The 13,283-nt window shown below is 40.7% G+C and overlaps 1 protein-coding gene across 2 annotated transcripts in view; it reads right to left on the reverse strand.

Moving 5' to 3' along the window:
• Nucleotides 1-13,283, reverse strand: part of LOC145978227 (spermatogenesis-associated protein 20) — a 161,122-nt gene that overhangs the window by 11,349 nt on the left and 136,490 nt on the right. For both annotated transcript variants that reach the window (XM_083110699.1, XM_083110700.1), the window contains exon 11: nt 6,839-7,038. In XM_083110699.1, coding sequence (XP_082966825.1) covers nt 6,839-7,038 — 200 coding nt within the window. The remainder of the gene's footprint in view (nt 1-6,838; nt 7,039-13,283) is intronic.

The raw sequence follows: 13,283 nt of genomic DNA on the forward strand, positions 1-13,283 counted from the left end.
GCCAGGCCAATTGAGAATTGTAGCTTCTATTGAATGCTTAGGGAAGGAGAATCGACTACTTATCGAAGAGCCCTTGAGACTAGCACTTTTGCTGACCTGGTGTGGTCCTCATTCCATTGCAATGACCGTTGGTTCGATCCTCCAAGGGGCCCTCTCGGTAAGTAATGGCGTTAAACCCTGGACTCTTCCAGCGAGATCGTTTGTCCCTAAGGAGAGCCCCACTTGCTGAGACTGCATTACTTTCCAATGTCCTTTTCTTCTTCACAAACGCAAACCGACTAGCCAGAGGGGCAGGCAGGAAGTATTACCCTATCAGGTGTCTACCAAAATAACAAATCCAAAAATCTTGTCTTTTTCATGACCTTTCTTTCCTTTTTCTTGACTTTCTTTCCCCTTTTTCTTAACATTTATTTAATTGCCCCTACTTAGATGTAGTGTAAATTAAGAAAATATATTTTTTATTCAATAAAAAACCCCTACCACAAGGCCTGTTAAGATGAAAACCGAAGTTGTACTTTAACAAGATATTTAGATTTTAATTATTAATGCATGTGAAAATTGATGCTTCAGACTTCATCCAGGATGGGGAATGGCCACATTACTTTATTTAATATTTTTAAAAAATCTTGATGCATACAAGAATGCAATTCTTAAGGAACAAAGTTAACAAATCTTAACCACAATTCAATACAATTTTAGATTTCGAAATATTCAATTTTATCAAATCCCAATACAGGTAAATAACAATGTAAATTCACTACACTGTAAAAAATAGCAAACATTCTTGACCTACATGTTGATTTCTTGACAGTGGGAGAACCCACAAAAAATGCCTTCCTCCACTTGCATACTTTCGGAGGTATGCACTTATGCCCTGGTACCTGAAAATTAACCCTGGGGGGCGGCAGTTCCGCGAATATTCTCTACGTATTCCCCGCTTTTGATTTCAACTTTATTTTCCTTTCCTTTCTTTAAAGTAATTCACTGTGGCATTGACTTGAATGCCGTAGGGTGAAGAACCAAATTTGTTCGGTTTTCCTTAACAAAGTTGGTCTTACAGCATTCTACAAGAAGATAAGTAAGATTAAAGTTAGTAAGAGTAGGAAGTAAATTATGTTAGTGGATAACATTAATAATATTAATGAATACAGATACAAAATTACTAAGTGTGTAAGTTGTTGGGTAATATTTTGTTAAGATAGGTCATAGCTTTGAGGTGTAAGATTAATGTTAGGAATGAAGAAGGGATACGAAAGACGTGTGGTGCGAGTAATATGCGGGAGATCAGCAAGAGGGGGGGGGGGTCCTATCTCCCACAGTAATCGCGGCGACGACAATGAAAACCATGCGGAAACACGGCAGAAAGTGGCCGAGGCGGCATGAGAAAACGGCCCAGTACGAGCGACACGTGCAGCTAGCCGTGTTGCTTCCGAACGAAAGGTTGCTTTAATTTCTGAAGGTAAGTTTCCAAGAAGCACGTGCAGCTTGTGACGTTGCATTTTGGTGTGAGCCACAGGATTACCATGTCACGGTAGTAGCCCAATCACAGTGCTGGAAAGGGTTATGAGACCCTCCTTTAAGTTGGAGTTACACTGAGCCCTCTCAGGACGTAATTTTGAAAAAAAGAAAAAAAAAAATAGAACATACTTCCTTACCTTTACCAAAATTTATTGTCGTTCTTTCTTGATTAAGATCAGTCACAGCGATATAATTACACTATTGCCTCAAACACAAATACAACACAATGAACCTTCTTCTCTGTTAAATTATTGTCACTACATTTTCTATATTCAAGTAACTATTCCACTGATAGTTAAGCAACATTTTTCTGGCAGTTTCTGTCCAATGGAATATGAAACTTAAGACTGTTGATTGAACATAACTACCCTTAAAATACTTTCCCAGATTTGTAGCTATAAGTGAACAATTTTGTGTCACAGGTGGGACAGACGAAACACTGTCTCTTCACTTAATAAGAAATCTCCACTTCCAACGATGCTCATCTTCTCCAGAATGACATAACAACGTTTTTTTCATGGTGCCTGACATGGAAACTTACTTTAAATCCTGAAAAATGTACTACTCTCACCATCTCTCTCAAAAAGAACCTGTTAAAGTCATCTTACTCCATCTTTGGCAATAACATCAAAGCAGTATCCTCTCATAAAGACCTAGGCATTGTTTTCGACCAAAAGCTCACATTTGAAGAACATATTACAGGCACGACAAAAAAGGCTATGCGTCTCTTAGGTTTACTCTACCGTTTCACCGAAATTAGTGACATCTCAGCCCTCACCTTGTACTATAAATCATTCATCTCCCCAATAATAGAATACTGCTCTCCCGTCTGGTCCATGGCATGTCCCACTCAGCTCTCCAGAATTGATTCTGTTCTTAACTTTTTCCTGGCTATAGTTCGTTACAGGGTTCCCTCATTACGCAACTTTCCAACACCACATCTCCTGGCCTTTCTAAACCTACATACTCCCTATCAGCGCCGTTTACTGAACGATTTTAGGTATCTTTACAAAATTGTCAATGGCAAAATCCGTTGCAACACACTCCTCCAGGAATTCCACTTTCGAGTGCCTATGCGCTCAACACGCAACACAAATCTATTTTACACAAAAAAGCCAAGACTGGAAATTCAAAGAAGATCGCTCTTCCACAGACTTCCCACTCAATATAACGACCTCCCATCAAGTGCTGATGTATTTTCCACAGAATATGCCTTTCGGTCAACCATCAGAAGATATGTTGCTAAATAATATTTAATTGTGCTATCTTGACTTATTTATATTAATATTTTGTCTTCTTTTGCTATTTTTATTTTTGTTCTTTTTTGTTATTTTCATTGTTACTGATTTCAGTGTAAAATGGCTACGTGCTGTATCTGAAATTTTCTCAATAAATCTCAATAAATATTTTAATTTCTGTGAATTGTCAGGATGAAGTAATTTAAGACAAAGAGAGAAGGTAATTGACCTTTCAATTTCTAGTGAAGTTGAGGGGGACATATAACAGTTAAAGGAGAAATGAATTGTTTTTTTGGTGTCAAGGGTGGGACACAATACAAAAGTAAATCAAAGTTAAAATAAGATAACAATATGTAAAATACCTTCTAACTTAATTATGTATAATACTTGAATCTTTATGCAAATGACAAGTTTAGATTGTTCAGTCACAAGATAGGCTAAAATTACAGCATTGCATTAAATTTTAAAAATTCACGTGGAATGCCCCTATTCTACGTACAACTCACATCCCCATCTTTTTACATCTCTCAATCAACGTTCTGTTCTCATCGCACACTGTTGCCATAGCAACTGATTCACAACAGATATAACTGTGCCAGAAACTGTCCAGAAACCGGAAATAGCTTCTACTTCCGGTATCGTCATTAATTCATATAAATCTAAAAACTATAAATTTGCCAACACAATCAAATAAAACATATTAATGTGAAAATAACGAATAAATAAAACATATACATGTTAAAAATAGACAAGGCGCAGCAAGCTTGCCGTGCCGCTTCGGTACGAAAGGTCGCGGGACAAACGAAAAAGGGCCCCTTAAGTCTATAAGCAAGCATTCGCCGCAAGCGAAACCTGCAGCTAAAGTGTCGCTTCGATTCGGAAGGTTGCATTTATTACTGATGTTTTGTTTGCAACGTGTCACGTGTCGCTTGTGTCCTTATTTGATAACTATTGCTATAGTTTTTAAGTCCACTTTATGCACAGAAATACTAATCGGGACTGGACCGACAGTTTAAGGTGGGATCCGAACAATTATGTACCACCACGAAACGAATGTGCCTGGTGGACGACAAGACAATCTGCCTCGCAGTTGTTTCTTCTTGTTGTTGGAAGAAAAGTTGCTTGTCTTTGCGCTTGTGATTTCTTACTTTGAAACTGAACACGGAAACAATTAACAATTATTTACAAGTATAAAATACTGTCAAGAATCTCGAAGTTACCCCCATAAGAGAGCATTTCCTCATTTTCCTAAAAACCCGCCCGGACCATTTTTAGGACCCGAAAAAGAAGGCATTACCGGGTAAAAGAGAACGTCTGACAACCCTAATCAATTGCAATATGTATTTGACAAGGGTTTGTTGTAAAAGCGACCCGCCCGCTCAATAAAGGCGATTCTATTCTATACAACTGCATATCGAACCCGGGACCCTTTGATTATAAGGCAAAGACGTTACCATTACGCCATCGGGAAGGTCTTTATGGAGAATTGCCCAACAAAATATTGTAAGATTGTACTTTTCCCGCAATTCACCTAACCCGCAGGCAGGTGCGGTGTTTCCCGGCAATTCTTTCCACCCGCCGCCATTTGTCCATTACCCGAGATGCACCGGGAAAGGTGGAAGGCGGGAAGAAACGGAGGAGACCTGTCAATAAGCAGTTATCAAGGGAGCCTACGTTGATACAATGCCCCCCAACCCCTTTCATCCCTTTCACCTTCGCCGGCAGGGGAAAGGCAGGGAGAGGTCCTCTTGCAACAAAGGTCGATAACGACATCAAAAGCTTCTCCAACAAGGTGACCTCCTGCACAATGCTCCAGAGGATGTAATTTCCGGGCTTCTACTTCGTATTTTGCTTCTCTCGATTCTCTTTTAGCAGGCCGTTACCTCAAAGGGGATATTTTTGGATATAATGGGGATCACGGAATATGTGGGCGAGGCATCTGCAATTGAAGAATGTGGATTATGCACGGGGATGGAAGTTTCCATCTTGTAAGGGTATTGTACGGAAAAATGGATTGTGGGAAGTGATTCCACAAGTGTTTCCTCTGACGACACAGTCCAAAGATCAAACATGCCCGGTAAGTATCAATGGTTTTCGCTTCGACAATACGAGGTAGGTCCAAAAAGTGTAACACGATAAAAGGGATGGGTGAGAGAATGAGTGGATGATGTGGGCGCTGGCACTCTTGGCCATTTTCGCACCCTTCAGAATATACAGGGAAAATTGTCTTATCTAAAATCCTTACTTTAAAGTTTAAAAAAGGGGTGTAAAGAGAATGGTCAAAATGTATGGTTGGAAAGGGATCTGCACAGGACATGCATTAAAAGGGTAAGGCACTAAGAACTTCCTCAGATACAGTGTATAGGCCTGTACTGTGTTAAACACTCCGTCACGGAGATCGACACACAAGACAAATACATATACATGCATACATATATACGGAGGTTGAACTTCGTAATCCCCAAAACGTTCCCGCGCCAATGAACATGGGTAAAAGAGAACACTACCACCACTACTACTCCAACTACTACTACTAATTATAATTATTATTATTATTATTATCAGTGCCTTTTTCTGGAAAAAATAGGTTCCGGCCCTCTTCAACTTGGTTTATTAATGTTACTGTGCTCATTATAAGAATTACTCCAAATGTAGTGTTATACCGTGCGTCCATTTCGATCTTCAGCCGAGAGAAGCGTGGCGGGCGGCGCTGACGGAGATGCCGACATTTGCGGCCTGTAATGCCCGCTTATTTTTATGGACATATGCAGACATTTATATAAATATTGCAAAACGAGCACTAAACTGGGTTATAACACGCAAAAGTTCTTCTGTAATTCATCCAAGTTCTGCTCTTATATACACAAATAAATACGCTATAGAAACGATGTTAAGAGCCACAGATAATAAAGCATTTTAATCATAGTTTTGACCATTAACGTCCTGCTTAAGTTTATATCCTTGAAAGAGTTTTGTGGCCATGGGAATCGTTTGGAGGTTTCGAATGTGCAACACTGTATCAAGATTACGTTGCAGACAAAACCGTTAAAAGTGAATGGTTTTCGTGAGCTTCCTTGCAATCCGAAATCTCCGAGCTCGAGTTTTTTGTTCCTTCGCAACTAGATGAAGACAGAGTTGTGAATATAGTGGCGAGCAATGTAAACCAAGAGCGTGTTAATTTCGTACTGTGCGCAAGAGTGTTATTCTTGGTTACTTGCAGTTACTTGTTTGTGTTATTGCAGTGTGTATGTGTGTTGTGTCAGTGAGACGATTGGAATGCCAGCCGCAAGGTTCACGTTAGAACAAAGAACTTTTATGTATGACACTTACGTGAAAATAGACTCATGTTGAGACTTGTGTAGGCAATTTGTACAGAAATTCCCAGGCGTTTCACCTCCACATAGAGATACGGTTAGACATCTTGTCCTTAAATTACGAGAAACTGGATCGTTAAATTTTAAAACACCTAAGCAAAAACGACGGATTCTAACCGAAGCAAAACTCGATGATATTGGTGCAGCGTTAGAACGTTCTCCAAACAAACCTCTACACCGTGTTTCACAAGAGGTGGGCGTGTCAAGCTACTAAAATTAAAACCGTACTCTTATAACACAGGTTAGTGCTCGTTTTGCAATATTTATGTAAATCTCTGCATATGTCCATGAAAATAAGCGGGCATTACAGGCCGCAAATGTCGGCATCTCCGTCAGCGCCACCCGCCACGCTTCTCCCGATCTCTCGGCTGAAGATCGAAATGGACGCACGGTATATAGTGTATTTTCGTACGTGATTTTGCATGTATGTACTTACACACACATTTCTCCATTATAATAAAATATTTAGTTATATTCTTATGTACAAAAAGGTGCGGACACGGCGTACCGTTGCGTACCGCCAGAAAAAAAGCACCGACTATAATTACTATTATTATTATTGATATTTTTAGAAGGGAAGGGAAGTTGGGGGGGAAAGGGATAATCTTGTTCCTTGCGAAGGGAAATTATGCCCTTATATCGTGGCATCCCTGGATGAGAGCTGAAGAACAGAGGAAAGCGAGAAGGCAAAAGGTGGGGGATACTGACCTGCACGGGCGAGTCGTGGTACATCATCACGGCGGAGATCATCTCGGGCAGGGCGATGGGGATGCGGGTGAGCCTAGTGGTAAAGGCGGAGAGCAACGTCCCGGCCTTCTCCCGCAGGTCGTGCCTGTCCAGGACGCCCGCCAGGCGAACCAGGTTATGGGCCGTTACGGAGTTCCCAGATGGCTCCGCGCCGTCCTGATCTGGAAAAGAGAAGAGAGAGATTATTGCACGCGTCTGCCGGCAATTAAATTCTCCCACGGCAAATGCTGCCGGCCGCTCTCTCCGAAGGAAACAAACGGAATGCGGCCGGGTGCTGGATTCCGCTGCTATTAAAGGGATTCATAATTAATGGCTCTGCAAGAGATTCGGCAGCAGCATGCTTGCTGTGCTGTAGGTATATGTATAAATGATCGATTTTGTACTCTGCGTGTGTGGGACCAAGAAAAAGATGGAGATAAAGAGCGAAGGAAAGATAGACAAGAGCGAGCGAAAGGAGATAAAGAGCGAGCGAAAGGAGATAAAGAGCGAGCGAAAGGAGATAAAGAGCGAGCGAAAGAGATAAAGAGCGAGCGAAAGGAGATAATGAGCGAGCGAAAGGAGATAAAGAGCGAGCGAAAGAGATAAAGAGCGAGCGAAAGGAGATAATGAGCGAGCGAAAGGAGATAATGAGCGAGCGAAAGGAGATAAAGAGCGTGCGAAAGAGATAAAGAGCGAGCGAAAGAAGATGAAGAGCGAGCGAAAGAGATAAAGAACGAGCGAAAGAAGATAAAGAGCGAGCGAAAGGAGATAAAGAGCGAGCGAAAGGAGATAAAGAGCGAGCGAAAGAGATAAAGAACGAGCAAAAGAAGATAAAGAACGAGCGAAAGAGATAAAGAACGAGCAAAAGAAGATAAAGAGCGAGCGAAAGGAGATAATGAGCGAGCGAAAGGAGATAAAGACCGAGCGAAAGAGATAAAGAGCGAGCGAAAGAGATAAAGAGCGAGCGAAAGAGGATAAAGAGCGAGCGAAAGAAGATAAAGAGCGACCGAAAGAAGATGAAGAGCGAGCGAAAGAGATAAAGAACGAGCGAAAGAAGATAAAGAGCGAGAGAAAGGAGATAATGAGCAAGCGAAAGGAGATAAAGAGCGAGCGAAATGAGATAAAGAGCGAGCGAAAGAGATAAAGACCGAGGGAAACATGTAGCTAAGAAGTGAGGGAAACATAGATATAAGGAGAGAAGGAAAGATGGAGAAAAAGAGCGATGGACAGATAAAGGCAAGGGAAAAAGAGAGAAATCAGAAAATAGATCTACGGACACGGCGAATGCATGTGTACTGCATGTAATATAGACAATAGAAAGTGGTCTATGTCCGTCAAAATAGCGAAACAAAAGAGAGATAAAGTGTGAAAGGGAAAAGCGAAAGAGAAACAAAGTAAGGGAAATAGAGAGGAGGAAATAGAGAAATTGACAAGGACAAAGAGATACAAAAAGGGAAAGACTAGAGAAATAGAGAGGGGTGACGAAAGACAGTTAAAAAAGAGAAGTGGAAAATCACAAAGGATGAGACAGACAATAGAAACAGAGAGAATGAGAGCGAGAGAGAGAAGGAACAAGAGAAAGATAAAAGAGACAGAAAAAGAGAAGATGAATAAAGTTACAAAGGACGAGACAGGCATTAGAAACAGCATGGAGGGTGGCAGAGAAAGACATGAAAAGTGATGAAGCTACTTAAAATACAAAGAGGTAGAGAAAGAGAGAGAAAGGGACAGATGATCCTAGTTTAAAATAGAAAGGAAGTGGGAAGGAAGGAGGAGAAAATCACTTCAAAAGCATAGATACAGCACATCGTTTTTATTTTGTGAGATTGTTAAAACATCCGCGAACAGCACATTATGTAAAGTTTGACAAAATTTAAAACATGTGGAAAAAAAAATTCTGGCCACTAAAAAAAATCTCTAATCTGCAATTTATAACTACAAAGTACCTCTTAACACATAAACCATCATATACTAATTGAAAATATTTCAAATAATTAAACAAGCGTTAATATAAAAATACTATTGTCTGCATAGAATAATGCAGTTACTTTAATGCGTAGTAGTATCGTAAATAAAATTTACACTTGATCTAGTTGATGATACAAGAACAATGCAGAAGTGTGTTTTAAAAATATTTACAATAATCAGACAATAGATCTACGGACATGGCGAATGCATGTGTACTGTATGTAATATAGCCAATAAAAAGTGTTCTATAAAACATCTTGTCCGTCAAAATATTATGCGTTGCTCATCAATCATGGGTCCCTTTGGAAATTCTGGTATCGCTACAAATTCGAAATGCCACTCTCCTTAGTCGTTGGCACAGTTGGGAGTTTTCAAGATATTATAGCTCTTTTCCAGTATAACGGCGGGTGCTCTATATGCTGGCAAGGAAAATGGTGAGACGTGAAGCGACCAATCCAGCGCGATAAGAAACGCAGCAGCCTGTAGAACGAGGTGCACGTAGTAGTTCTTCCCCTAGACATCTTAACTCTCGGCGCCACCGCTGTTGTCTGGTTGGTCTGCTGCGTATTTCCCGCTCCCCACTTCCCTTGACAGCATATAGAGCGCCCGCCGTATGAGTAGAAAAGGATCAGACAATACATATTATCCTTCTGCATAAGCAACCCGCATACACTGGTGTAAAGCTGGTTGTCTGCATCTAACGGGCTGTGGTTGCGAATGCTGTCGCAATATCCCATTTACTACGAAACTTTCCTTGCTCCAAGTTGGGCATATGAACAGGCAAGGGAAAACGGGTACTTCGTGTATTCGGGAACTCTCAGCTACACTCGTTCTCGACGCAGGCTCCAGATGGTTTGTCGATTAAGAAGGAAGGGACTGTTCCCACTGTGAGGCACCGCCGATAGTTGAATAGATAACGTTGTCGCCTTGTACTGAGACACGCAGAAATGGAGAAATAGAGAGAGAGAGAGGAAGAAAGCCATAGATAGAGATGGATAGACAGACGTATAGGAAGAGAGAGAGGTAGAGAGCGATAGAGAGATATAGATACACACAGAAAGATTGATTTAATTGATTTGGCTTATTTTACTTCGCTTTTCTGCAACTTTTGGCTAATCGCGAAGATGAGGATAAGAGATGATGTGATGAAAGGACACTCAAAAAAACACAAGCCCAGGCCGGGATTTGAACCCGACACACAGAAAGAAACAGATAGAGACACACGGATAGAGAGAGAGAGAGAAAGGGATAATATATATTATATATATATGCCGGACCCCATGGCCGAGTGGTTAGCACATCGCGCTGCGACGCTAGGGGTCCCGGGTTCGAATCCCGCTCGTGCATGGTTGTTTGTAATGTCCATTTCATCCTCATCCCATGGAAGGCAATGGCAAACCACCATGGGTTCACCTTGCCCAGCGACCTTCCGGTCAAAAGACCTGCCTTCCGGCAGACAACTCATCATCATATATATATATAGATAGATAGAGAGAGAGAGAGAGACAGACAGACAAATAGAAGGTGACATATAGATAGGGAGGGAGAGAGAAAGAAAGAGAGCGACAGAGAAAAATATACATACGATATATATACCGTATACACACACACAATATACGTATAGACAAACGGACAGATAGAGATAGACAGACACAGATAGAGAGAGAGACAGATAGAGAAACAGATAATGAGAGAGACAGAGAGAGAGGATAAAACGCCCAGCGAGACCACGGAATTGTCATCTAGCAAGCGCCCACCGAACGCACACGTTCCGCAGCATCTCTGTGTCCCTTGCCAGTTGGACGCAGCCTGGGACGATGCCAGGGTGGCGCGGAAAGGGTAGGGAAAAAACGGAGAAAAAAAAGTCAATGCTCCGGAAGTGACCCGCAAGGGGGGGCACGTAAATTACCACTTTGCCTTCCTTTGAAAGGAGCCCCCGCGGGGGAGAATAGGTGTTCTAATTCCACTGTAGCTCCTAATCTGTCTTCGCAGGATTTAATCAGAATCCCTACACGAGGTTCCACCGTACGTCTCGGATATAAAACAGACCTTCGGGGAAAGAATTTCACACACGTTCTGTACAAAACAAAACAAATACTTATAATCAGGTATTCTAAATCAGAATATGTCCTTGTCTGTATTTAAGTGTTATTTTACGTCCTATCAACACGTTAACCTTGAGATAGCAATGATCACGAGATTGCGCAATAGGGAAGACTGCGCAGCTCTACTTTCGGGACAAGCAGGCCTTGAAAAATCAGATGTTGAATCCAATTGCAGGCTTGTCTTTTCAGGAACTTTGTGCATATTTTCATACTTTGAGTTTTGAGATTCTGCTATAAGTCCACTATGCGCAGAGTGAACTTATAGTTTAAAGTGGGATCCGAACCACTACGTGCCTCCATCGGGTATCGAACCCAGGATCCTTGATTACAAGTCAACGACGTTACCATTACGCCATCAGGGAGGCCACGGGCAACATTTGTCTATGTGCTGTTATGCCCATAATACAAAATCAATCAATCACTCAAAGCAATGTCATCTCCCGTATTTTTTAATGAGACAGCAACTGCACTCGTTCCTTGTAGGAAAAAGCCATACCAATAATTAAAACGTCATTGATAGTGTAGTGCCTCTGTACAGAGGTTGGTACCACCTTCCTGATATTTTACACAAAGTAATGATACCCACATTACGCACCTATCAGACAAGGTGTTAGTCTTCAAAAGGAAGTTGCTGCTTTGAAAGAGAAAGCTGAAACATTGGTGATTGCTAGGGACATTGAATTTTTGCGATGCGCGAAATTGCGAAATGTGAAAAAAGATGCAATTTTGAACATTCTGCACGTAACTACACCCCCAATGATGAAATATGGATGAGTTTTATTCGCGAAGTAATGCGAAATGTGTGCTTTTCCACGAAATGAACGCTTTTTCGCGAAATAACCGTGAAATAGCATGAAATTAAGTAGAAAACACGCAAAAACAGGCAATCGAGGTTGTGCGCGCAAACTGTCGATTTGTAACGAAACGTTTGCCTAAAGTTTCCTACCACTTGCAGCTGAAGAACGTTTTATCTTCGATCACATCAGGAAGACGCTGGAAATTGGGATTTCCCATGCACATAATCTCAGTTCGAAAACTTCGCTCCCTGTCAAGCTGCATTCCTTTCTTCCCCCGAATGTCTACTCAAATTCCAGTTTCATTGAACTTGCTAGCTGTAGCAGCGATAAGATTAGTCTGTTCCCGCACATCAAGGGAAACAACGGTGTCATTTGTGTTCAGTCATGAATGAATTTTGTTTATCATCATGTGATTTTCAACATGTGTTTGTGTATGTGCAGTAGTGATTATTATATTTGTTGGACAGCAAGGATATCCTTTAAATACATACAATGAATAAATCACCTGAGATATGCAATTTAGAAATGAAGTGATTTTGTGGTGGTTTTATTTTTGGTTGGACAGCTAAGTACTTGTGTATGTGTACAGTATATAAAAATGAAGTAGTTTATGAATTTATAGCTCTTTTGTAGGTTGCTTCCTCTCAATGAAAAAGTGTGTGCCATTTTATTTATTTATTTATTTTATTTTATTTTGCACCGCTGGTATATACCGCTGATCTAACATTTTATTTACCGCTCTCCTCAGTTTTTATTTACCATAAATTTGTCTCCCTAGTGATTGCTTTCCTACATTCAGCATGTTGTTAGAAGAAACAGGACTACAACATAATGAAGACATCTGATCTGTGTTTGTAGAACACTTGTCACAACTTGGCTGCACTTCGAAAAATACTTTCCACAGGACATACAGCACAACTGGATCAAGGATCCATTCAATACAGACTCTTCATCAAATTTTACCACATCAGAAGAGAATCAGTTCATTAATCTTTCCTCAGACCACATAGTGAAGACTATATTTCTTTCCGCAACACTGCTTGAATTTTGCACCTCCTCCATGAATGAGAATCAGAGTTAAGTAAGGAGGCCTAGCGCATTCCGCTTCCTTTTGCGACTTCTTATTTGTGTGATGGCGGTGATCAAGTCCAAATATAGATCAAGAGTAAATATCCAGAATGAGATGCGCCTTGCAATTTCCTAATATGTACCCGGATTCGATAAACTGTGTGACGCCAGCAAGCTCATACATCGCACTGACTTTGCTTAACATTGCAATAATTCCTGTTATTAACCTCGATTACACAGGTTTTCATACTATCTGTATTTATCATTCTTTCTCATGAATATCGAAAGTTAAAAAATTGTGCATCACCTGTATTAATCACACTTTATATTTTCATTACTTTTATGTGTACATAAATATATTACAATAATTTGCTGAATTTCTAGAATCTGAAATTTTGTCATTTCACTCTTCAGTTCTTCAGTACAATGCAGAAAAATATTCATTAGATTTGTAGAACAGGCACCATTGTTTTTCTCGCATTGAAGTCT

This window comes from Lepisma saccharinum, chromosome 24 (genome assembly GCF_977018435.1).
Source record: "Lepisma saccharinum chromosome 24, izLepSacc3.1, whole genome shotgun sequence".
Lineage (NCBI taxonomy): Eukaryota > Metazoa > Arthropoda > Insecta > Zygentoma > Lepismatidae > Lepisma > Lepisma saccharinum.